The sequence below is a fragment of the Hemitrygon akajei genome, chromosome 4 (genome assembly GCF_048418815.1).
Source record: "Hemitrygon akajei chromosome 4, sHemAka1.3, whole genome shotgun sequence".
NCBI lineage: Eukaryota > Metazoa > Chordata > Chondrichthyes > Myliobatiformes > Dasyatidae > Hemitrygon > Hemitrygon akajei.
Window position 1 is genome coordinate 190510734 of NC_133127.1, and position 27948 is coordinate 190538681.

At 42.8% G+C, this 27948-nt stretch overlaps 1 protein-coding gene across 1 annotated transcript; it reads left to right on the forward strand.

Annotated features, from left to right (window-relative positions):
* Positions 1-1354: 1354 nt before the first annotated feature.
* LOC140725984 (uncharacterized) lies at positions 1355-27912 on the forward strand. The gene is made up of 4 exons (XM_073041890.1): positions 1355-1451; positions 13582-13923; positions 14594-14706; positions 25390-27912. Exons 1-4 carry the CDS (start codon positions 1406-1408, stop codon positions 25579-25581), a joined length of 693 nt encoding a protein of 230 aa, XP_072897991.1. The 5' UTR covers positions 1355-1405; the 3' UTR covers positions 25582-27912.
* The last annotated feature ends 36 nt before the right edge of the window (positions 27913-27948 follow it).

The window sequence follows — 27948 nt, forward strand, 5'->3', positions numbered from 1 at the left end:
CCCCTGTTGACATCAATGGATCTGGGGTTGAGAGGGTAAACAGCTTCAAGTTCCTCAGCATCCACATCACCGAGGACCTCACGTGGTTTGTGCACGCCAGTTGTGTGGTGAAAAAGGCACAACAGTGCTTCTTTCATCTCAGACGGTTGAGAAAGTTTTGTATGGGCCCCCCAATTCTAAGAACTTTCTACAGGGGCACATCACTGCCTAGTATGAGAACTGTACCTCCCTTAACCGCAGGACTCTGCAGAGAGTGGTGCGGACAGCCCAGTGCATCTGTAGTTGTGAACTTCCCATGATTCAGGACATTTCCAAGGACAGGTGTGTAAAAAGAGCCTGTAGAATCATTGGGAACCCAAGTCATTCCAAACATAATCTATTCCAGCTGCTATCATCCAGGAAATGGTACCACAGCATAAAAGCCAGGACCAACAGGCTCCAGGACAGCTTCTTCCACCAGGCCATCAGAATGATGAACTCACACTGATTTGAGTGTACTCTATGTTACACTGACTGCTTCATTTATTATAAATTATTATAAATTACTATGATTGCACATTGCACATTTAGATGGAGACGTAACATAAAGGTTTTTACCTCTCATGTATGTGAAGGATGTAAGAAATAAAGTCAATTCAATTCAATAGTCACCCGATCAACTATGTTCTGGTTCATTAAACAGCCTCGTCTTTTGACATTTTAAGCAGTGTAGACACATAATTCTTCATTGATTACTATGATTCGTTTCTTTTTGCATTCTTTTGATCACTTGAATCGAAATGACATTGATCGAACAGGAGATAACAACTTTCAGGACAGACATGTGGGTGAGTATAGTTCTAGCTCGTGGTATCACTGAAGTACAAAAAAGCTCTGATCTGAAATAGTTCGTCAGCTTGCAATGAAGAAGGTAGAAATCACCTTCTTATTAAGCAATAATTTGCGAGTGTGCATGTATGAATAAGGTATGTTTTAATTAAGAATTTTTCCTGGCTGTACGTTTGATTTGTTTGGTCCTTTGAAGGAACTAACTAACTACAACTCTTCTCCTCAGATAGTTTAACAGATTATTGGTGAAGTCTAGACACAAGCTATTTTGGATGCTGGCAAGCTTTTGGCAATTTTCTCTTCAACAGGCTCACTAAGACTCAAGGCTACAATCTCGTGCTTTGCAGGTTAAAGTGATCAGACTTTTTTTCACCATTGCAATTGTTTAATTTCGATCGCATTCACAAGTCGGTGAGATTAGATCTTATTTTCTACGCACAACTGCTTTGCTCCTTTGAAGGAAATACCTGACCACAGACTGATCTTTGGCAGTTTAACCAATTACCGCTGAGGTTGAGACACAAGTTTTCTTAGGCTCTGCCAAGTTTCATTGCAGAAGGAGGAAATAATTTTGGCAATGTTTTCCTTAATGGCATTCATGGCTACAATCTCAAGCTTAGCAGGTAAAAATAATCCTACTTTCTTTTCACTATTGTGTCTGTTTGATTTTTATTCAATTTACAAATTAATTTACAAGTTAGAAAGAGGAATGGCTTCACTTGGCCCGTCACTAATATATTTCCACAACCTAAGGACTCACTTTCAAGGACTCTTCATCACCTGTTCTCAATATTTATTGCTCATTAATTTATTATTATTCCTTCTTTCTTTGTGCACTTGCACAGTTTGTTGTCTTTTGCACACTGGTTGAATGTCCAAGCTGCTGCAGTCTTTCATCGAACCTATTTCGATTATTATTCTATTATGGAGTTATTGAGTATTCCTGCAAAAAAAATGTCAGGTTGTATACAGTGACATATATGTACTTTGATAATAAATTTACTTTGAACTTTGAAATCAGTGAGATTAGAATGTAAATCAAGCTATGTGCGCTGGTTTGGAAGTCTCAATGGGACTTATTTCTGTACCTTCAGAACTGAGAAAGAAATTGTCTTGATTTACAAATTACTTCTAACAAATCCCTCAAGCGTATCTCCAGATACGTTGAATGAGCTTAGGATTTTAAAAGAAAGCACACTTGTTTGCTTGTACATGGTCTCTCCGTACTTTGTCCATTATCTATTTATTTCCCACGACCATCAGCATAAATTTAAAAAGTTTCTGGACCTCAACACTAACTCATCCAAATTACCAAATGCCAATTTCATCAAAACTTCAAAATATATAACAAATTTTAATTTAACTTTGATTAAATTAGCAATATTTTCTACGATTTGTTATTTTATTTCATTGCTAACAAATAAGTTGATCATGTAATTTACAATTCAGGGGTTTCTAACCTTTTTTATGCTATAGACCCCGACTATTAACCGAGAAAACCATGGGCCTCAGGCTGGAGACCATGGTTTATATGGGCTATTATATACCAATATATTTTTGTACACACAGGGTCGTATGCCCTTAGAATTATTTTCTATCCTGAAATATTATTTGTTTCTTTTTTGTTTTTTACCTCCGGCCACTGTTGCTTGATCAACGGTGCTTGTATCATTAATGCAGGATCATTCTTTGCAGAGTTGGGGGAGGTTAACATGAGCCGCTTTTAACTTTTCACAAGCAGACTGGTCTTAAGGAAGGTCTTCTGGGCAGCTGGAGACGTTGTCCCAGGGCGGAAATGGCTAATACCAGGGTGCATAATTTTAAGGTGATTGGAGGAAAGTATTGGGGAGATGTCAGAGTAGTGAGTCTGTGCTAGGGTGGAGGCTGAGGCAGATACATTAGGGGCATTTCAGACACTCGTAGATATTAGAAAAATGGCTGGCTATGTAGGAGGGTAGAGTTAAATTGATCTTAGAGTAGGTTAATAGGTTGGTACAACAAACATGGACTGTGCTGTGCTGGTGGGGTGGAGATACATCTCTATCAAAGGAGGTGTAAGGCGCTCCTTCCCACTACTAGCCTACAAATCACCCTTGGGCAAAGTTTAACACCTACTTAGCCCACCCCTCCCCACAGAGCCCTCTGGTCAGGGTGACGTGAAACCATGGGAGTAGGTGGTGGATGGTCGTATGAGCAGCTGGTGTATTTGATTTCCTGGTTATGCGAACACTGACACCAGGCAAAGAATCTCTGAAGAGTATCAATAATGGCAGTGTCTTGTAAAGACACTGCCCTGCCAAATGAAGAGGTGTGTGGGATGGAAGGGCTAGTCTGATCTTAGTGTGGGTTCATATTTCGGCAAAACATTGCAGGCCGAAGGACCTGTACTGTGCTATAGTGATCTATGTTCCATGAAATTTGATTATCAGCATCACAGTAGTATCAAACTTCATAGGGTTGTCTGATGGAGGGTATAAAACAGGCAATAACTGGCACTACTTTCAAGAATAGTCTACAAAGATAAAAATCAGAAGTCACTCTGCGAATTTGATGGTAACTCTCCCAATCTGCCACAGAAAGCCAAATAACTTTCCTATTGATCAGAAAAATGATCAGAAAAAGCAGCGTGTATTGCTAAAATATATCAGGCGATCATTCAGTAAGTGAGTGGCATTTTATGTAATGAGGTTGATTTGCCCACAGTATGGTGAGCTTTCATAAAAACAGCTACTGAATTTATCCAAGCAGAATTATTTCTGAGGAGCTTGTTCAGAGAGAAAACTTGATCATATTTACAGAAAATGGGTGTCTGTGTTTCTCTCTGTCTGTGAGAGAGGGGGAGAGTAAGAAAATGAGAGGTAGAGAGAGAAACAGAGAAAGAACAAGAAAAGTGGACAGAAAGAAAGAGGAAAAGTATGTGTACTAAGAGAGAGAGAGATAGAGATCAGGATAGATAGAGATGGACAGAGACAGAGGGAGAAAGATAGATAGACAGAGTGTGAAAGAGAAAGAATGAGAGAGAGAATGAGAGAAAGACAGTGAGATAGAGATTGTGGTAGATAGAGACAGACACAGAGGGAGAAAGATAGACTAAATGAGAGAGAGAAAGAATGAGTGAGAGAGATTGCATGAAAAAAAGAAAGAGATATAGAGATCAGGATAAATACAGAGAGATGGACAGAGACAGCGGGAGAAAGATAAACAGAAAGACAAGGAATAAGTGAGAGCAGATGAGAGAAAAAGAGTGAGGTAGAGATTGGGACAGATAGAGACAGACAGAGACAGGGAAAAAGACAGACAAAATGAGTGTGAAAGTGAATGAGAGAGAGAGAAAAAAGAGAGATATAGAGATCGGGATACATAGAGACAAATAGACAGAGACGGGAAAGAGAAAAGACAGTCAGAAAGAGTGAGTGTGAGTAACTGGCCAAAAGAGAGAGAGAGAATGAATAGCTGTGTACTATCAGTTGTGGCAATAATGTCATTTGTAGGTGGCATCAAAAAGATGTGTGCCAGCCACAGAACATGGTTTGATACAGTGCCCTTTAGTCATAAGCACACTTTTTATAAGTATCAGTAGATAGTCACTTGTGAAGGAACTGATTTTTTTTCTAGAGATGAGCAACATTCTCGTTATTTTATAAGGGCCAATTCCGACACCTCCTGGGAAATGCTTTGATTCTTTTGGTCATTTACTTGTTCACATTTCTTTTTTGCCACCACATATCCAGGTCAATGCAGAGGCAAGAGTTAAATTAATCAAGTGGTTGACTGTTGGTGCAGGTACAGTGAAAGACTTTGTCTTGCATGCTATCCATGTGATAGAGCAGTGCAAGGTACAAAGCGGAAAACAATAACAGAATGCTACACAAACACAGGAGATTCTGCAAAGCTATTCTGCAAAGATTCTGCTAGTCTGCACGTTTTTTTAAAACTTGTACTACTTCAATGCACCGTTGGCCGGTATAGGCAGTACACAAGACAAACGTTTCACTGTATCATGCGACAATAATTATCCAGTTATGTCTTTATTGTCATGAAATTGTGAGGAATTGTGAGGACACGATAAAATCATCATCACACTTGGAACATTGTGTTCAGTTTGTAAAGTTAAAGTCTGTCCCGAGCCTTACAGGCCATTGCTTATGCCAGTTTCCATGGCATGAAGGGACTAAGAGTACAAGACATCCCCCCAGATAAGATGAGGTTAACCCCCAGCATTTTGCCGGTACCCATTTTCAGCTGGGTGGACTGGAGCAATGTGTGGTTAAGTGCCTTGCTCAAGGACACAACACATTGCCTCGGCCGAGGCTCAAAATCACGACCTTCAGATCGCTAGTCCAATGCCTTAACCACTTGACCACGCGCCACACTGTGTTCAGCTCTGGCCACATCATTGTAGGAGAGATGAGGAAGTTTTACAGAGGGTGCACAGGAGATTTATCAGGATGTTGCTTCAATTTGAAAACGTGTCTTACGAGGGTAGGTTGAGCGAACTAGCGCTTTTTCCTCCGAGTTTAAGAGAAAGAGAGATGACTTGCTTGAGGTGTACAAGATGATAAGAAGCACAGATTGAGTAGACATTTAGAGACTTCTTCCCGAGGGTGGAAATGGCTAATATGAGAGGGCATAATCTTAAGTTGACTGGAGGGAAGTATAGGGGATATGTCAGAGGTAGGGTTTTTACACAGAGCATTGTGTGCATGAAACACACTGTCAGGGATATTGGTAGAGGCAGATACATTAGGGACATTTAGGAAACTATTAGACACATGGATGATAGAAAAATAGAGAGCTACGTGGAAGCGATTGGTGGCAGGATGGAGATACATCTCTACCAAAGGAGGTGAAAGGCCCTTCATCCCTCTGCTAGCCTGCAGGTCACCCTTGGGAAAGGTGTAGCACCTGCTTATCCCCTGATCAGAGTCACGTGAAGCTCTGGGACCAGGTGTTGGATGATCATATGAGCAGCTGGTTCATATCACAAGTCCTGGTTATGTGACCACTGATGCCAGGCAGACAATCTCTGAAGCGTATTGATAATGGCGGGGGGGGCGGGGGGTCAACATATCTTGTAGAGCCCAGAAGAATTGTGATCACAATTCTATCTTCTTTATCATAGCATTGAAGAGGGATAGGAACAGGCAAGTTAGAAAAGTGTTTAATTGGAGAAAGGGGAAATATGAGGCTATCAGGCAGGAACTTGGAAGCATAAATTGGGAACAGATGTTCTCAGGGAAATGTATGGCAGAAATGTGGCAAATGTTCAGGGGATATTTGCGTGAGGTTCTGAGTAGGTACCTCCCAATGAGACAGGGAAAGGATGGTAGGATACAGGAACCGTGCTGTACAAAGGCTGTTGTAAATCTAGTCAAGAAGAAAAGAAAAGCTTACAAAAGGTTCAAAAAACTAGGTAATGATAGAGTTCTAGAAGATTATAAGGCTAGCAGGAAGCAACTTAAGAACGAAATTAGGAGAGCCAGAAGGGGCCACGAGAAGGCCTTGCGGACAGGATTAAGGAAAACCCCAAGGCATTCTACAAGTATGTGAAGAGCAAGAGGATAAGATGTGAGAGAATAGGACCAATCAAGTGTGACAGTGGGAAAGTGTGTATGGAATGGGAGGAGAGAGCAGAGGTATTTAATGAATACTTTGTTTCAGTATATTCACTATGGAAAAGGATCTTGGTGATTGTAGGGTTGACTTACAGAAGCCTGAAAAGCTTGAGCATGTAGATATTAAGAAAGAGGGTGTACTGGAGCTTTTGGAAAGCATCAAGTTGGATAAGTCACCGGGACCAGACAAGATGTACCCCAGGCTACTGTGGAAGGTGAGGGAGGAGACTGCTGAGCCTCTGGTGATGATCTTTGCATCATCAATGGGAATGGGCGAGGTTCTGGAGGATTGGAGGGTTGCGGATGTTGTTCCCTTATTCAAGAAAGGGAGTAGAGATAGCTCAGGAAATTATAGACCAGTGAGTCTTACTACAGTGGTTTGGTAAATTAATGGAGAAGACCCTGAGAGGCAGGATTTATGAACATTCAGAGAGCTATAATATGATTAGGAATAGTCAGCATGGCTTTGTCAAAGGCAGGTCGTGCCTTACAAGCCTGATTGAATTTTTTGAGGATGTGACTAAACACATTGATGAAGGAAGAGCAGTAGATGTAGTGTATATGGATTTCAGCAAGGCATTTGATAAGGTACCCCATGCAAGGCTTATTGAGAAAGTAAAGAGGCATGGGATCTACCAGGATATTGCTTTGTGGATCCAGAACTGGCTTGCCCACAGAAGGCACAGAGTGGTTGTAGACGGGTCATACTCTGCATGGAGGTCAGTGACCAGTGGTGTGCCTCAGGGATCTGTTCTGGGACCCCTACTCTTTGTGATTTTTATAAATGACCTAGATGAGTAAATGGAGGAATGGGTTAGTAAGTTTGCTAATGACACAATGGTTAGAGATGTTGTGGATAGTGTGGAGGGCTGTCAGAGGTTACAGCAGGACATTGATAGGAGGCAAAGCTGGGCTGAGAAGTGGCAGATGGAGTTCAACCCAGGTAAGTGTGAGGTGGTTCATTTGGTCAGTCCAATATGATGGCAGAATATAGTATTAATGGTAAGACTCTTGGCAGTGTGGAGGATCAGAGGGATCTTGTAGTCCGAGTCCAAAGGACACTCAAAGCTGCTGCGCAGGTTGACTCTGTGGTTAAGAAGGCGTACGGTGTATTGGCCTTCATCAAACATGGGATTGAGTTTAAGAGCCGAGAGGTAATGTTGCAGCTATATAGGACCCTGGTCAGACCCCACTTGGAGTACTGTGCTCAGTTCTGGTTGCCTCACTACAGGAAGGATGTGGAAACCATAGAAAGGGTGCAGAGGAGATTTACAAGGATGTTGCCTGGATTGGGGAGCATGCCTTATGAGAATAGGTTGAGTGAATTCGGCCTTTTCTCTTTGGAGCGATGGAGGATGAGAGGTGACCTGACAGAGGTGTACAAGATGATGAGAGGCATTGATCATGTGGATAGTCAGAGGCTTTATCCCTGGGCTGAAGTGGCTAGCATGAAAGGGCACAGTTTTAAGCTGCTTGGAAGTAGGTACAGAGGAGGAGGGGTAAGTTTTTTACGCAGAAAGTGGTGAGTGCATGGAATGGGCTTCTGGTGATGGTGGTGGAAGCAGATACGACAGGGTCTGTTAAGAGGATCTTGGATAGGTACATGGAGCTTAGAAAAATAGCGGGCTATGGGTAACCCTAGGCAATTTCTAAGATAAGGTCAAGTTTACCATAGCTTTGCGGGCTGAAGGCCTGTATTGTGCTGTAGGTTTTCTATGTTTCCAAGAAGGCAAACCACTTCTGTAGGAAAGTTTGCCATGAGCAATCATGGTAATGGAAAGATCCTGATCGCCCACATCATACGACATGGCACATAATGACGATGACGATGTGGGAGTAAAGGGTTAGATTGATCTCAGAGTGGGTTACAAGGTTGGCTCGACATCGTGGGCTGAAGACCCTGTACTGTACCATAATGTTCCATGTTCCGTGTTCCGTGCTCTATGTTCTGTATCCATGTTCTATGTATGTGACAATAATAACTCAAATTACCAATTTAGAATGCAGAATAAAGTGTTACTGCTCCAGCGAAAGTGCAGTGCCAGCAGACAAAAAGGTGCAGAGATGTGATGAGGTAAATTGTGAGGTCAAGGGTCCATCTTGTCATTCTAGGGGACCATTCAATAGTCTGATAACAGTGATAGCTGTTCTTGAGCCCAGCGATGTGTACTTTCAGGGTTTTGTTTCTTCTACTCTACAGGAGGGGAGAGAAGAGAGAACGTACGGGAAAGGTATGATCTTTGATTGTGACCTGAAGAAGGGTCTCAGCCGGGAACATTGACTGGTTATTCATTTCCACAGATGCTGCCCGGCCTGCTGAGTCCCTCCAGTATTTTGTGGGTGTTGCTCTGGATTTCCAGCATCTGCAGTATCTCTTGTGTTTATGGTCTTTGAATCATTGGCTGCTTTGCCAAGGCAGCAAAAACTTGGAGATAGAGTCCGTGAAGATCAACTTAAAAAAATATTTTAAGTGGAACATTGGTGATGCTTTTACAACTACAGACACCATATGAAGAGCTTTTGATGGCTCTGGTCTGTGTTCGCTAGAGTTTATAAGAATGAGGGAGATCTCATTGAAACCTATCAGATATTGAAAGGTCTGGATAGAGTGGATGTGGAGCGGATGTTTTCTATAGTGAGGGAGTCTAGGACCACAGGGCACAGCCTCAGAATAGAGTGATGTCCACTTAGAATGGAGATGAGGAGGAATTTCTTCAGACAGAGGGTGGTGAATCTGTGGAATTCATTGCCACAGGTGGCTGTGAAGGTAAAGTCACACTCTCACTTTCTCCTCTCAACCTTGCAAGCTAATCTTTCTTAAGTCCCTGAGAGCTATTTTTGGTTGTTACTTCATGGTAAATTTCTCGACTCTTTTTTCTCTTTGTTATGACACATAAGAGACCACTTAGCATCATGATTCCGGGCACTGTCATTGCTCTCATCTCCCCAAACTAAGTATCACTGAGTGAAAAAGTCCTTCTTCATGTTCCCTCTAATCCTCAGTATAAACTAACACCCTCTGGTTTCTGACATCTCTGCTGGGGGTGGCGGGGTGGAGATATGTTTCTACCCAAGGCGCTCCTTCCCTCCGCTAGCCTGCAGGTCACCGTTGGGCTGCTTAGCCTCCGATCGGGGTCACGTGAAGCCATGGGGGCAGGTGGTGGATGGCCATGTGAGCAGCTGGTGCAGATCACAAGCCCTGGTTATGCGACCGCTGACGCCAGGCAGGCAATCTCTGAAGAGATTGGGGGTCACCCATCTTGTAAAGACACTATCCAGAAGAAGGCGATGGCAAGCTACTTCTGTAGAAAAATTTACCAAGAGCAACCCTGGTCACCATGATCACCCTCATCATACAACATGGCACATAATACTGATGATGCTATGAGTTTTTATTGTGTTACCATCCACTCTATCTATTCCTCTAACTTTGTATGCTCCCTCCCGCTCTGCTCTAAGGAAAACAAACACCGTTCAACCAGTTGACATATTCTGTCCCAGGCAGCATTCTGACCAGTTGCATCACCCCCTGGCACTGACTTACTGCCTGTTACACCACTGGCATTTAGGGCAGCAATGAATGTCCTCCATCTCTGTCTGTATAGGATTCTTCATTGCTGTTTCCATAACAATTGTTTTTTGACCAGTCAGGGTTGCTAGTCCTGAACCAAACCCCTCACCCCCACCAAACCTGAAGGACTTTTAGTCTGGCCTCTACCCTTTGACCTGTTTGGCATGGCTGACCCTTCCAAGAGCCAAAGCTTAAAGCCTTGGCTCCAGGCAACAGAGCTCCCCGGGTCATTCAGGGGCACACAAGCCTCCAAACCCCCACAGCAGGGTTGTGATCTTCTTGGAGGGCCGCCACCACCTGATACGGGGGCACCAGTGCATAGGGTTGAAAGAAGCAGCAGAGTGCCGAGCCCCCTCCATCATGGGCACAACCCCCCCCCCCCCCACCCCGCAACCATCGAAGGCATCTTCAAAAGGCGCTGCCTCAAGAATGTGGCATCCCCCCATGAAGCAGTCTTGCCATCGGGACATGCCCTCAGCTTCTGAATGGACAGTGATGAACCAACCCGTGAACGTTAACTACCTCAGTAGTTTTTGCTCTTTTTTGGACTATTTATATATAGTATATTTATTATTATTTATATTTTTGTTGTGTATTGCGCTGTACTGCTGCCACGAAAGAACACGTTTCATGATATACAGGACTGTGCAAAAGTCTTAGGCCCGTACTGTATATATAGTAGGGTGACTAAGACTTTTGCATGGTACTGTGCTTGTCAAAGTGATGCAAAGAGCGAGTTTGTGAAGCTGGCGGGAGCAAAGGAAGTTGGGAATGGTGAGGGTGGAGCGCCGCGGGAGAGGTGTGGGATAGGTGGCAGAGATGGAGTGTCAGGGGGTTGATGCAGGCACAGACACACCCAGACCTGAGCCACCAGGCAAGGTCATTTAATTCCAAACAATCAGTTTAGTGATCATTAGAGAATGCTTCTCTGGTGCTTCCTGGTCCATCCTCTCTCCCTTCCCCCTTTCCCAACCATGATTCCCGTCTCCCTGCCCCCTTCCCACTCTCAGTCCACAATAGAGACCCATATCAGAATCAGGTTTATCATCACTCACACATCATGAAATTTCTTTCTATTTTGTGTCAGCAGTACAGTGCAATACATAAAATTACTACAGAACTGTGCAGAAGTCTCCGGCAACCTTGCTGTATATACGTGCCTAACGCTTTTGCACAGTACTGTATGTCAGAGATTATTAACCTGTGTCTGAGTCTCTTCTCCTTGCTTGCATCTGGGAGAGAGATACAGGAATCTGAAGACCCACACTCAGTGTTTTAGGAATGTCTCTTTCCCCTCTGCCATCAGATTTCTGAAACTCATGAACATGACCTCACCATTCCTCTTGTTTTCTATGTAGTTATATTTGCAGCTTGTGGTAATTTTTATGTCTTGCAATGTACTGCTGCCACAAAACAACAAATTTGGCGACCTATGTCAGTGATAATAAACCTGATTCTGACTGATTCTAGTGAATTTCTTCTGTGCCTTCTGTGGTGTAAGTCCTACCCTCAATCACAAGATGCACCACCTCACACATTATTAATGTGATTAAATTGCCCAATTTAATTAAGATCATAAGATACAGAACAGAATAAGGCCATTTGGCCCATCAAGTCTACTGGGCCATTTCACCATGGCTGATCCATTTCCCTCTCAACCACATTCTCCTGCCTTCTCCATAACCTTTCAAACCATGACTAAACAACAACTTATTGACCTCTGCCTTAAATATACCCAATGACTTGACCTCCACGACACCCTTTGGCCACAAATTCCACAGATTCACCTCTCTCTGGCTAAACAATTTTGTCAGCATCTCCTTCGAAATGAATGTCTCTCTATTCTGAGGCTGTGCCCTCTGGTGCTAGACTCCCTCACTTTAGGCAACATCCTCTTCACATCCACGTCCATTCTATCTAATTAATTATGGTGACATAATGGTTAGCACATCGGTTAACAGTGCCACTGATTACCAAATGGTGTTTGATTCCTGCCACTGTCTGTATTTTCTCCCTGTGGTTGTTGGTTTCCTCCAGGAGATCCGGTTTCCTCCCGCATTCCAAGAGGTAGGGTAGGGTTGGTGAGCTGTGGGCATGCTATGTTGGCGCTGGAACTATGGTGACACTTGTTCTGAAAATCCTCGCAGATTTGATTTGACACAAGTGATACATTTCACTGTATGTTTTGATATACATGTGACAAATAAAGCTAGTTTTTATCTTTATAAAATTAGGTTGCATTTACCTTCACTCCAGGCCACGTTCAATCTCACCCTGTAACTTAAGTCTATTCATCTCACTATCAACCACACCACCAATCTTCATGTCATCTCCTCTTAGTATTTCTTCCACATTCAAGTTAAAATTTTTAATATGCATGATAGTCAGTGGTCCCAGTACCAACCCCTGTGGTACATCACTGGTCACAGGATTCCAGTCACAAACGTAACACTCCACCATCACAGACACACAAGAGATTCCACAGATGATGGAAATCTTGAGCAACGCACAAAAAGTGTTGTAAGAACTCAGCAGGTCAGGCAGCATCTACTCTATGGAGGGGCAATAAAGAGCTGATGATTTGAGCCAAGACCCTGATGAAGGTCATGCTCTCTTCTCACTGCTGCTATCAGCAAGGAGGTACAGGAGCTTCAGGTCCCACATCACCAGGCTCAGGAAGTTATTACCACTCAATCATCAGCGTGGATAACTTCACTTACCCCAACACTGAACTGATTCCACAACCTATGGACTCACTTTCAAGGACTCTACAACTCATGTTCTCAGTATTATTTATTTATTGTTATTCATCTTTTGAGGATTTGCACAGTGTTTCAACTTTTGTGCGTTGGTTGTTTGTCAGTCTTTGGGGGATAATTTCACTTGCCCCATTACTGAGTTGTTCCCAGAATCTATGAACTCACTTTGAAGAACTCTTCACCTCATGTTCTGGACATTTATTGCTTGCATTTGCATAGTTTGTTGTCTTTTGCACATTAATTGTCTTTCCATCCTGTTGGGTGCAGTCTTTCATTGCTTCTATTATATTTCTTTATTCTACTGTGAATGACTTCAAGAAAATGTGTTGTATATGGTGATATATAAATAGATTGGAACTCACTTGCAAACTTGCCTTGAATCTCATGAGATTATATGCCAGCCTTCCATGTGGGACCTTGCTCAGGTCTCGCTGAGTACATGTAGACTATGCCAACACACACAACACACACAAAATGCTGGAGGAACTCGGCAGGCCAGGCAACATCTATGGAAAAGAGCAAACAGTTGACATTTCGGACCGAGAGCCCTCAGGAGTCCTGTCAAAGAGTCTCGGCCCGAAACATTGACTGTGCTCTTTTCCATAGATGCTGCCTGGCCTGCTGAGTTCCTCCAGCATTTTGTGTGTGTTGCTTGGATTTCCAGCATCTGCAGATTTTCTCTTGTTTGTGATTAAACTATGTCAGTTGTGCTGGCCTTGCCGATGAACATGTTGTGCAGCATTTACTCAGAAATTCCACAAGATAACTCATAGTTCCATCTTCCTGGCCCCCCCCCATGCCCTTGCAGGTAGTGACAGCACATTGTCCGTGTCACAGCACCCCAGGGAAATCACCACGTCGGTCGGAATGACAGTCATAATCGCCTGCGAGGCGCACTACCCCAACAAGACCCTATCCCATGTGGATGTTTACTGGTACAAGGATGAACATCCTCCACAGAACATGCTGACCATCTCTCCGCAGGACAGGCGTCGCTATGTTTGTGGCAGTCAACCCAGATATTGTAGCATCCTGGTGCTGAGCAACTTGACTCTGAATGACTCGGGAGTTTATACTTGTGATGTGTCCATCCCTCTGCCTCCTCCTCTTGTGAGCCGATTTGGAAAAGGAACCAGATTAATCGTGCAGGGTGAGTAGAAAAGTCCAAGGGCTTTATTCCCAGGGGCGTATCAGTACGAGGGGAGACTTGATGGAGCTGAACAAAATATTTGATGGATAGCAGGATAATGTAACATGACGCTAATCCAGCAGCAGCAATCAGTGACCAGGGTTCAGTTCTGGCCACTGTCTGTAAGGAGGCTCCACGTTCTTCCCATGATTCCTCTGGGTGATCCAGCTTCCTCCCACATTCCAAACATGTACGGATTAGGGTAAGTGGTCTGTGGGCGTTCTATATTGGCGGCACTTGAGGGATGCCCCAGCATACAGTACAGTGCTAAAGTTTTGGGCACATATATAGAGCTAAGATGCCAAAGATTTTTGCACAGTACTGTGTGTGAATGTGATGCGGAGAGCGAATTAGTAAGTCAAAGGATGTTGGAAATGACGAGGGTGTGCAAAGGTCTTTGGCACCCTGGCTATATGAACTTACCTGGAGATGTGAGTTCCATTCCCCCCTCCACCTCCTCTGCACCCCCACCCCTTAATATTCCACACTCCCCCTGCAATGGGGCAATCTGCCGTCAACTACCCTCTGATGCCCCACAGCCCACCTGCACTTGGGGTAAGTTACAGCAACCAGGATCACTGTAAGCTAAAGATTTTTCCTCTTGCTCAAATCTCCTGTGATTTCATTTCAGAATCACAGCAACGTTCGGCTTTGGAGGCTCCCACCGAGACAAGACAATCGATTATTATCACGGTCCTTTTCATTTATAGTGTGGCTGTCACCATTGCTGTGGTGGCTCTGGCTGTGAGTAACTTAAAAAAAACATTCATCAAAATTCAAATAAGAGAAATTCTGCAGATGCTGGAAATCCGAGCAACACACACAAAATGCTGGAGGAACTCAACAGGCCGGGTAGCATCTATGGGGAAAAGTTTTTTCCACACTCTTTTCCATAGATGCTGCCCAGCCTGCTGAGTTCCTCCAGCACTTTGTGTGCATTTATCAGAATTGTTTTTAAATAATATTAATAACTTATTTATAGAGCACTTTTCATACAGATGATGTATGGATAAAATCATACAGATTTTATACTTTTCATACAGGTGATGTGGGATAAAATGCAAACATGAAAATAAAAGACAAAACGATGTCAGATAAGAGCAAGGTTAAATAAATGGGTTTGAGCTGGTGTTCAAAAGTGAACTGAGTCTGCATCCCATATAGGTTTGGATATTGAATTCCACAGTTTAGGAGCATAGTCCAAAAAGCCTGACCTGCCAATTATCATTTGAGGGAGACTGTTTAAATTTAAGAGATGGGTGGAAGAAGACCTGAGAGGTCGAGCAGGATTATAAAACGAAAATGATTCTGTGATCTCCTCCAGTCCCTGACCATTTAAAAACGAGTGAGAGAACTTTAAAATCAATACTAAAAGATACAGGAAACCAATTCAGAGCATTTAGGACAGGAGTGATACGTTCCCTCATCCTGGTTTTTGCTAAAAGTCTAGCAGTGGCGTTGAAGTTTTTGTTTTGGGTGGTGCTATCAAACTTTCAGCAACACACAAGGAGCTGGAGGAACTCAGCAGGTCTGACAGCATCTGTGGAAAGAAATGGACAGACAATATTGAGGCCGAGGCATTTCATCTGGACAGATTGCAATTTAAGTATTTGCTTTATTGGCCACAAATGCATCGAAACATCAAAGCATACAGTGAAATGAGTCGTTTGCGTCAGCGACCAACACAATCGAGGATGATCTGCCGGCAGCTTCTGCTGCCAAGATGCATGCCGGCAACTCACCAACCCTAACCCATGTGTCTTTGGAATGTGGGAGGAAACCAGAGCACCCGGAGGAAAGCCACACGGTCGTGGGTGAGGACGTACATACATACTCCACAGGGACAATGTCGGGTTTGAACCTGGGTCACTGGAGCTGGAGGAGTGTGAAGTTTACCACTACACTGTCATGCCACCCAACTTCACATCTTGCTGAGATAACACCTTGCATTAATTTCCATCACTTTTCTTTCTGTTATCATTTCTCGGTAAAATAAAGAGACTGCAGTGATCATTGCACTGCGATTTAGCACAAGTGACCCAGCCTTATAGATTTCTCTACCTTGTGTAACTTACCATTTCTCACTTCATTTTGATTCCCATAATACAACATTGAGGGACATCCAGTTCATATTGCACTTTGAGTATTTTAGTCCCTAGAGCAGCAGGCAAGTCAATAGTATAGACACTGGAAAGTCTGTGGATGCTGGAAATCCAGAGTAACACACATAATATGCTGGAGGAACTCAGCAGGTTAGGCAACATTTATGAAAATGAATAAACAGTCGACGTTTCAAGCGAGGCCCCTCTTCATTACTGGAAAGGAAGAGGGAAAACACCAGAATAAAAAGCTGGGTGGAGGGGCAGGAGGATAGCTAGAAGGTGATAGGTGAAGCCAGCTGGTGTGGAAAGATAAAAGGCTGGGGAAGAAGGAATCTGATAGGAGATGAGAGTGGACCACAGGAGAAAGGGAAGGAGGAGTGGCAAAAGAAGGAGGTGATAGACAGGTGAGTAGAGGCCAGACTGAGGAATAGAAGAAGAGGGGAGGGGGACAGAATTCTCTTACCAGAAAGAGAAATTAATATTAATGGCATCAGGTTGGAGGCTAACCAGATGAAATATCGGGTGTTGCTCCTCCACCCTGAGAGTGGCCTCATCTTGGCACAAGTGGCCAACATCTATAGAATTGAAACACATTGATATATTCTTCCAGAGTTAGATTAGGATATTGGTCAGAAATATAAATAGTGATTTGTTTTGTTTGATGTAAGAGTAACTAGATCCTGAGTCCTAATGGCATTGAGTAGGCACAATACAAAATGTCAGATGTATAATTGAGTAACTGGTAATTGGTTTATTATTGTCACATATACCGAGATACAATGAAAAGCTTTGTTCTTACAATGCCGTCGATACAGATCATAACATAACTATACCAAAGTAGCAAAGAGGAATAATGGAATTCAAAATATAGAACATAGATTATTCCGTCACTGTTCAAACCCTTCAGCCCACGATACTGTGCCCACCTTTTAACCTACCATTTGGATTGATACATGGATGGCAGGCATATGTTGTGCTATGGTCTGGGTGCAGGTCAATGGGATGGCATGGACTAGATGGGCTGAAGGGCCTGATTCTCTGCTGTACTTTTCTATGACTGTACTCTTGACGCCACGGTAGCATAGCAGTTAGCACGATGCTATTACAGAGTTCAGCCCTGGTGTCCTCTGTAAGGAGTTCCTGGGGAATGCAAGGATTTTCTCCGGGTCCTCCAGTTTCCTCCCACAGCCCATAGGCGTACCGGCTAGTTTAAATGCTCATCGTAAATTGTTCTGTGATTAGATTACAGTAAAAATAAGGGCATTTTTTTAGGAGTTGCTTGGCAGTGTGGCCATTCGGCCCATCGAGTCTGCTCCGCCACTGTATCATGGCTGATCCATTTTCCCTTTCAGCCCCAAACTCCTGCCTGCCTTCTCCCTGTATCCCTTCATACCCTGCCTAATCACAAATCTATCAACCTCTCCTTTAAATATATCCAATGATTTGGCCTCCACAGCTGCCTGTGACATTGAATTCCACAGATTCACCAGTCTCTGGTTAAAGAAATCCCTCCTCAACTCCGGTCTAAAAGGACACCCCTCTATTCTGAGTCTGTGACTTCTGGTCTTAGTCTCCCACCACAGGAAATGTCCTCTCCACATCCTATCGAGTCCTGTCAATATTCGATAGGCTTCAATGAGATCCCTTGTAGATCACAATATACTCTGTTAGCCCGGAAATGCCATCTTCCTTCATGGATCGCCCAGCAGGGATTCACTAACATTGGAGCTCCAGTGACTCAAGACATATCCTGACCTTGGGTGCTGTCTGTGTGGAGTCTGCACGTTCTCCATGCGACCACCTGGGTTTCCTCCAGACGCTCTGGTTTCCTCCAACATCCCCGAGGCAAGCGAGTTTATCTGTCTCCTGCACGTCACACAGTGAGATTCGCTGCTGACACCGACAGCCAGCACAGTCCGAGGGTGTGCTGGGGGCAGCCCGCAAGTTTTGCCGTGCTTCCGGCCTCAATACAGAAAGCCACAGCTTACTACGTCTTTGGAATGTGAGGGGAAACCGGAGCACCCAGAGATTTGCCCAGTGAGCCAACGATGAGGTCATGAGTGAAAATATGGAATATCTTTCCAGCCAGATCTAAAATAAGATTTGTAAAATTGTTGAAATGGAAAATCATTACTACACAGCTGCTGCTGTCAAAGTGCTGCTTTGCTGCAAAATGTGTTTAATCTGATATCTTATTTGTATTTAAATATTCGCTGTTACTAAATTTATTCTGTTCCTACTCCAAAGGAAGCCTTGTCACCAAATCATTAATCAAACCTTTTCTTTTCCCTAACGTAAACGGAAAATGCTGTGAAAACTTAGCGGCACATCTGCGGAAACAGAATTGGTTAACATTTCAGCTCTGGCGACCTTCGTCTGAGCTGGGACGGGGAGCTCGTCTTCATTAGACATAGGAGGTCTATAGGAAAAGGTCCCCCTCAGGTGCTCTCTGGATCTCTTCCCTATTAACTAACAATTGACAAGCACCAATCACTGTTCGCTTCTGAAAATTAGTGGGTCGAGCGGCATCTGTGGGGGCGAGAGGAAGTAGACCTTCGCCACGGGTCCACGTCACTGGTTTTTAAGTGCAGAGCAGAGGCTAGACTTCTGCTGGTCCTCTAATTTCCCCAAATACCTTTCCCTAAACCTTAACCTGACCCCTAACTCCTTTTTTATCCCAAGGGGGGAGCATGGTAGCATAGTGGTTAGCACAACACTTTACCTTACAGGCGACCCGGGTTCAATTCCCACTGCCGCCTGAAAGGAGTTTGTACGTTCTCCCTGTCACTGCATGGATTTCCTCCAGGAGCTCTGGTTACCTCCCACAGTCTAAGGGTGTACTCATTAGTAGGTTAATTGGCATTGTGAATTTTCCTGTGATTAGCCTAGGATTAAATCTGGGTGGTGTTGCTTGAAGGGCCTGTTCCATGCTGTTTGTCAACAAATAAATAAATCAATAAATAAGACCATAAAACATAGGAGTAGAATTAGGCCATTCAGCCCATTGTATTTATTCCACCATTTGGTCATGGCTAATTTATTTACATCAAGAACCACTTTAAATATACCCAATGATCTGGCCCTTTACACCTCCGATTCCTGAATTTGAATTCTGTTTATTCCTTTATTCTGTGATGCCCTGGTTCACATCTTTACTGTTCTGCTGTGGGTATTTCATTTAGCAGCTCTGTCCTGCTCTCGGCCTGTTTGGGTTACTGTTGAAGATGAGGGATGATGTGGAATGTGTGACATCCACTTAGCGGGAGGCTTTTCTTGGTGAGGGACAATAGGGTTGGTCTTGGGCTTTTGTTCGAGAGGAGATGAGAGAGAAGATGCTGGGGAGAACCAGTCGTAGCGTACGATCCGGTGGGAGGCCCGTTTGTTTGAGACGGATTGTGAGCGACATTCGGAAGGTGGTGTGTGCTTTCACGTGGACCGAGGGCCCAGCATGTGAAAGACAGAGAAGTTCAAGATGAGTTTCAACTTGTGCACACTTGACTGTTTAATTAGAATGGGCCCTTTTGTTTTTGTTATCCTTTACTAACCCTTTAGTTAAGTTAATATTCATAAATATAATTCCTTTAGTCATATGCAGTGCACTGTCTGTTTTTCGGTAGAACTAATTTGTAACAGAGTAGCAAGTTACACAGAATCCACACTAACCAGGGTTTGAGTGGGATGAACCGTCTCAATCTCACGAGTTTGGCGGGACTTGAGGGTGTCTTCCCTAGATTTATGCAGCCAAGGAAATCCGGTGTTTCCTTCTACCAAACTGCATGGCCAACCACTTCCCTATACTAAATTTCATCTGCCACTTCTTGGCCCGTTCTTCAGTCGGAATGAATCATACAGTCAATGAATCACACTGCAGGGGACAGTCATTCAGCACAACTTGTCCACAGCGGACTCAGTCAATGCTGGTGAATAGTGGTGTTTCACAGGGGTCGGTGTTGGCACCGCTTCTTTTCACGATATATGTCAAACATTTGGTTGACAGAAATCAAGTCAAGTCAAGTCAAGTCACTTTTATTGTCAGTTCGACCATAACTGCTGGTACAGTACGCAGTAAGAATGAGACAACTTTTTTCAGGACCATGGTGTTACATGACACAGTACAAAAAACTAGACTAAACTACGTAAAAAAAAACAACTACACTAGACTACAGACCTACCCAGGACTGCATAAAGTGCACAAAACAGTGCAGGCATTACAATAAATAATAAACAGGACAATAGGGCAGTAAGGTGTCAGTCCAGGCTCTGGGTATTGAGGAGTCTGATGGCTTGGGGGAAGAAACTGTTACATAGTCTGGTCGTGAGAGCCCGAATGCTTCAGTGTCTTTTCCCAGACGGCAGGAGGGAGAAAAGTTTGTATGAGGGGTGCGTGGGGTCCTTCATAATGCTGTTTGCTTTCATTCCCTTTCATTCTAAAGCATAGAGATTGGGTCATAGATACAAATCCATGTTTGCCCAGGTGCAATGAGAAACTTCCTTGTCACAGCATCACAGCCACAGGGCATCATATAAGCAGCACTCACAAGAAAAACAAATTAAGTATAAATTATACCTAATTTTTACAAGAAAGATCACAATTAGAACAAAAGTGAAGTTCATTGTCATATAAAGTGATCAAGTGATTCTCGTGTTGCTGTAGGGATTAGGGTTGTGTCGGTTGGCTCAGGAAATGAATGGCTGAAGGGATGAAGCTGTTTCTGAACCTGGTGGTGTGGAACTTCTGGCTTCTGTACTTCCTGCTGTGAGAAGAAGGCATGGTCCGGATGGTGGGGATCTTTGATGAAGGATGCCTCCTTGAGGCAACTCCGCCTGTAGATATGTTCAGTAACTTGGCCTCCACTGATGATGTAGGACAGTTGGTGGGCCATTCAGCCCATCATACCTGTGTCAGCCAGCTCTTTGATAGAGCAATCCTGTTCGTCCCACTCCTGTTGAGTCCCCTTTCACCTGCAAATTGGCTTTCTTTACAGAATTTAGCTCTTTTGGAAGCTGTTACGAGATCATGACAGCTCACTGTGTATTAAAAAAACTCACCCATCTCTGTTTCCTCTGCCAATGGATGAGAATCTTTAGATTTCTGCTGTGTCAGTCATTGCCAGTATATTAATCACCCAGTGTCTGTATGTTTAAGTGTTTCTCACATCTGTACGAAATTTGCAAAAGGAAAAGTCGTAACTGGCGTGCGTCTCTCCCTCTCCACATCATTCTGGATGGAAAATAATCTTTAAAGGGCTTTACATTCAATTGCTTTCACACATTTTCTTTTTTTTAAGATCAGCATTATTTGTCACATGTACTTTGAAAGATTGAAGCATACAGTGAACTGGGTTGTTTGCATCAACGACCAACTCAGTTCGAGGGCATGCTGGGGGCAGCCAGCAAGTGTAGCCAAGCTTTCACGTAAACATGGCACGCCCACGTCTTACTGACCCGTACGTCTTCAGAATATGACAGGAGAACGTACAGGAAACACACGCGGCCACTGGCAGAACGTACAAACGCCATACGGACCGTGGCAGGAACTGAACCCCAGTCGCTGATGGGTCAGCGAGGGTTGGTGAGATGTTGGTGCCAAAGGTAAGCTGGCACCTTGGGGCTGCTTCAGACAGTGCTGGTCCTTGACACAAATGACGCACTTTACTGTATGTTTTGACGTACATGTGATAAATGAAGCTAATCTTTTGATCTGTGTCTTTGATAAATAATACATTAATAAAGTATATAGACTTTAAAAATACTCCCGAAATAAAAAATTAGATACACACTCAGTGGCCACTTTATTAGGAACCTCCGGTACCTAATAAATTGTTTACTGAGTGCGTGTTTGTGATCTTCTGCAGCTGTAGCCTGTTCACTTCAAGTTTAATGTGTTGTGCGTTCAGAGATGCTCCTCTGCACACCACTGTTGTAACGCACGTTTACTTGAGTTACTGTTACCTTGCCGTCAGCTTGAACCTGTCTGACCTTCTCATGAACTAAGTGCTTTCACCCACAAAACTGATGCTCACTAGATTTTTTTTTGGTTTTCACACCATCCTCTGTAAACTCTACAGACTGTTATATGTCAAACCCCAGAATATCAGCAGTTTCTGAGTAATTCAAACCACCCTGTCGAACTTCGACGTGTTCTGTGTTCAGAGTTGCACTTCTACACACCACTGTTGTAACGTGGCTGTTTGAGTTACTGTCACCTTCCTGTCAGCGTAAGGCAGTCTACCCATTCTCTTCTGACCTCTCTCATTAATAAGGTGTTCCGCCCACAGAAGTGCTGCTATCTGTTCTTTTTCAATCTTTTTATTAAGTTTCAAATTAATAAGCATAGCAATAATGATAATGATACATAGAGATCGGGATTACATTAGTAACGGGTAACGTGTACAAACACAGATTCCAAGTAACAAATGTAGTTTAGCCTCCCAATCTCTTAGTAACTAACCATGAAAAAGATATTTTATAAAGAGAGAAAAAAAAACCCAAACTAAAAAAAGCTTAACTAAAAAAAAACAAAGATTGGGCTGCCATATTTCATTGGTTAAAATTATAGTTTGCCGTTAACTCCGCTCCTCTATACATGAGCAAAAAATTACTAAAAAAAGGATTCAGAAAGGGTCAACTTACATCATATGAAAATACTGAATGAATGGCCTCCGAGTTTCTTCAAATTTAACCAACGGGTCCACAGTACCACTCCTAATTTTTTCCAAGTTTAAACATGCTATTGTTTGCAAACTCCATTGAAATGTGGTAGGGGGATTGGAATCTTTCCATTTAAGTAAAATGGATCTTCTGGCTATTAACGTAACAAATGCAATTAGACGACAAGCTGATGAGGGTAAATGACTGGAGTCTATCACTGGTATAGAGTCCAGTTCATAGGGCTCATTTTAAAGTAAAATTGGATAGGTATATGGACAGGAAAGGAATGGAGGGTTATGGGCTGAGTGCAGGTCGGTGGGACTAGGTGAGAGTAAGCATTCAGCACGGACTAGAAGGGCCGAGATGGCTTGTTTCTGTGCTGTAATTGTTATATGGTTATATGTCCAAGGATAAGTTAGCTCGCTTTTATTGCCATATAAATCCTATTTGTGATAGATGTAATTCTGAAGTAGCTTCCTTGACACTTATGTTCTGGTCTTGTCCTCTTCTAGGAAAATATTGGAAAGATATTTTTGAAGTGCTGCTATCTGGATTTTTTTTTTGGTTTTGTTGTTGAACAATTCTCTGTCAGTTCTAGAGATTGTTGTGTGTGAAAATTTCAGGAGATCAGCAGTTTGTGAGACACTCAAACCTCCCCGTCTGGCACCAAAATTACACCACAGTCAAAGTCACTGCGTCACATTTTGTTCCCATTCTGATGTTTGATCTGAATGACAACTGAACCTCTTCACCATGTCTGCATGTTTTTATCCATTGAGTTGCTGCCACATGATTGGCTGATTAGATAACTGCATTAATGAACAGATGTGCAGGTGTACCTAATAGAGTGACCATTATGTGTAGAAAATATAGTTTATAAGACCATAAGACGTAGGAGCAGAATCAGGCCATTTGGCCCATCGAGTCTGCTCCACCATTCCATCATGGCTGATCTTTTTTTTCTGTCTCCTACTCAACCCCAGTTCCCAGCCTTCTCCCAGTAACCTTTGATGCCATGCCCAATCAAGAACCTATCTATCTCTGCCTTAAGTACACCCAACGACCTGGCCTCCACAGCTGCACATGGCAACAAATTCACCACCTAGTAATTATACTTCCTAGTATCACCAGTGAGTGTTAGGACATAATGATGCATCCGTACAAGATGTTGGTGAGATTTCACTTTGGAGAATTGTGGGCAGATCTTGCTGCCCGGCTATGGAAAGGATGTCATTATGCTGGAGAGGGTGCAGAAAGGATTCATGAAGATGTTAGCGAATTGTGAGTCTTTACATCAAAGAGTCTGGAAGCAGAAGCTTTGCTTATTTTTAAGGTAGGTAGATCTTTAAGAAAACACACGAGTTGAAGACAGGAAAGAAGGGTTAAGGAGACGTGTTTAAGGCAGGGGTTCATATCCTTTTTATGCCGTGGAGCCTTACCATTAACCGAGAGGTGCATTGGCCCCATGTTGGGAAATTCTGGTTTAAGCGAAACATGAGGGGGAAATTCTTCACTCAGGGGGTGGTGACAGTGTGAAACAAGCTGCCAGCAAAAGTGGTGGATGTGGGTTCGATTGCAACATTTAAGAGAAGTTTGGATAGATACATGGATGGGAAGGGTATGGAGGGCTATGGTACACATCTGGGTCAATGGGACTAAGCAGATTAAAAGTTCAGCATGAACTAGATGGACCGAAGGGCCTGTTTCAGTGTTTAGCACTCCATGACTCTATGACATGGTTCCAATCAGAACGGCCAATACAGCAGAGCGGACTTGAAGGTCTAATTGGCTTAGTCCTGTTCTTCATTTGTATATTTGTAATCCTTTGGCAATTAACATACTGAACAGCAGCGTTTGACATAAAACAGCACAGAAACTCATTGTCTGTGTCAGATATGTTGCTGTGATGCTCAATAAATCTGATTCACTTCTGCCTGGATGTGAATCATATCCTTCCATTGCCTGCACATTCCCTGTGTCTAACAGGCTCCTAAACACCACTGCCATATCTGCTTCCAGCAACCCATTTCAAAAACATCCCCTGCACGTACAGTCTCCTTTAAACCAGGGGTTCCCAAACATTTTTTATGTCATGGACCAATGCCATTAAGTAAGGGGGTCTGTGAACCCCGATTTGGGAACCCCTGCTTTAAAAATTCTGCCCTCTCACCTTAAATAAATACCCTTTTAAATTTCAACACAACACTACTGTTGTATATTTAACTATATGTAGTATATGCATTGAGTCAACTTTTACACCTACAGAGTACTTTATCTGTTAATAATATTGTGTCAATATTATTTGATGTGCTGTGTTTTACACCTTGGTGCCAGAGGAATGTTCTTTGGTTTAGCGGTATACATGCGCACAGTTGAATGACAGTAAAATTGTACTTGAACTTACTTTCTTCAAAACAACGCACAAAATGCTGGAGGAACTCAGCAGGTTAGGCACTGATGAAGGGTCTCAGCCCAAAGTGCCAGCTGCTTATTCCCCTCCATAGATGCTGCCTGACTTGTTGAGTTTCTCCGGCATTTTGTGTGTGTTGCATTGGATTTCCAGCATCGGCAGAATTTCTCCTCTTTATTCTGTTCATATTTTAAACTAATAAACTCATTTGATTGTCTGAAAGATGAAAGCACGTGACTGAGACTGTAATTAAATACTCTGCAGATCCTGATGTGTTCTCGTGTAAAGCCCAAGGGCACAGCGACCACAAAGGCGTCCAGATGGCTGGGGGAACCACCGCTCGATTCTTTCAGAGAACATACAGGCTCTATGGATACAGAACAGACCAGGGCAACATCCTTTCAAGAATACGAGGACATGGCACTTTTCAGGAACGTGAACCAGAAGCAGAGATGAACAACAGATGGACAATGTCTTTGGCTGTGCCCAAGGGTCGACACTGGGCCGGCATGGTAGCGTAATCGTTGGTGTAACGCTATTACAGCGCCAGAAACCCAAGTTCAATTCCCGCACTATCCATCGAGAGTTTGTACGTTCTCCCCATGACCCTGTGGGTTTCTTCTGGGTGCTCCGGTTCCCTCCCACATCCCAAAAGTGTACAGGTTAGTAGGTTAATTGGTCACATGAGTGTAGTTGGACAGCATGGTCTCGTTGGGCAGGAACAAGCCTGCTTCTTATCTGTATCTTGAAATATAAAGAAAATAAACATCTGCAAAGAATGGCCATTGACAATGATTCTGTAAAAGCTCTTAGACTAATTTTTTTTTTGTGTGGAGTTGCTTTTAAATGATGAAAAACAAGTGGTTCTGCAGATGCTGGAAATCCAGAGTAATACTCGCAAAATAAGACCATTAGACATGGGAGCAGAATTAAGCCATTCAGCCCATCAAGACTGCTCCACTTCCCAATTAATGAAGAAGCACAAGAATTAACATTTCGTGATCTCCCTTTTAAAGTAGTTCATAATCAATTTACTTATCTTGGGATTACAGTCACAAGGAAGTTTAAAGATCTTTTTCGTGAAAATTTTGCCAATCTTTCATATACTATAAAACAGAGTCTGTTACAATGGTCACCTCTATCTATGTCTTTGGTAGGCCGTATTAATGTTGTTAAAATGTATGTTCTCCCTAAATTTTTATATTTATTTCAATCAATCCCAATTTTTATTCCTAAATCTTTTTTTGATTCCTTGGACTCTATTATTTTGTCATATCTGTGGAAGAATAAGCGTTCTAGAATTAATAAAGTTTATCTCCAAAAATCTAAAAAAGAGGGTGGCATGGCTTTACCTAACTTTCGTTTATATTATTGGGCAGCCAATAAACGTTGTGCTACCTTTTGGTCTTTTTTCCATGGCCAACCTGAGTGCCCTAATTGGGTGGCAATGGAGTTGAGTTCCACTAAAGATTTATCTATTTCTGCACTTCTTGGCTCTGTACTCCCTAGTAGTTTGTCCAGACTAATTGTTAATCCTCTTGTTAGACACACTTTGCGTATATGGGCTCAGTTTAGGAAATTTTATGGTTTCTATGGTTTTTCCTTTTCTAGCCCTATCTTACATAATCACCTTTTTTTACCTACTACGTATGATTCAGCATTCCATGATTGGTATAGGAAGGGCATAAGACATTTTGAAGATCTTTTTATTGATAATCGCTTCGCATCTTTTCAACAGCTCTCTGCTAAGTTCAATCTGCCTCATGCCCATTTTTTTAGGTATCTCCAAATTAGACACTTTATTAATTCTTTAATTCCTAACTTCCCTGAAATGCCGGAGAAAAATGTTATGGATTTATTTCTTTCTATTAATCCACTGGGTAAAGGTTTAATATCATTTATTCATGATAAATTAGCATTCTTACGACGTGCCCCTGCGGATAAAATTAGAATGGCTTGGGAGCATGATTTAAATATCTCCTTATCTGATGCGACTTGGGACTCGATTCTCAAATCGGTTAATTCAACCTCTCTTTGTGCTCGCCATTGCCTTTTACAGTTTAAGATTGTTCATAGAGCCCATATGTCTAAATCTAAACTATCTCAATTTTACCCTAATATTAGTCCTCTTTGTGATAAATGCAAAAGGGGCGAGGCCTCTCTTATTCATATGTACTGGTTCTGTCCTAGCCTGGAGAAATTTTGGAAAGATGTCTTCATAACCTTATCTTATATTCTGAATCACCACCTAGAACCTAACCCTTTAATTGCTCTGTTTGGTTTTTTGGGTGAGACAGATTTACGTTTGAGTTCGACCAAGTGTTGAATATTATCTTTTGCTTCTCTCCTGGCTAGACGTTTAATCCTCCTTAGATGGGGAGATGTTGCCCCGCCCACGCATGCTCAATGGCTTAATGATATTATGTCCTGCTTAGACCTTGAAAAAATTCATTTTTCAGTTCTTAATTCGGATATAAAGTTCCATAAGGTCTGGGGACCTTTTATTGAGTACTTTCATAACCTTCCTCTTAACTAAGGTTTTTTTTTTCGGTCCCTTGCTTTCAGCTCCTTTTTTTTTGGTAGTAGGCATTAATATCTTCTGTTTTTAAGTGTATTTACAGTTTTGGGGGTTTGAATGCCCTGATTTATATTCTCTAGATTGTGTTGTGGTTGGTCTGGAGTTCTTTTTTGTTGCGGGGCCTGGGGAAGATACTAATTTTACATATCTTCAATTTGGGTGCTTTCTCAATTATCTTTTTTTTGTATTATATTATTATTATATGTTTATTTTTGTATTAATGTTCCTCATTTTGATTTGGGGTT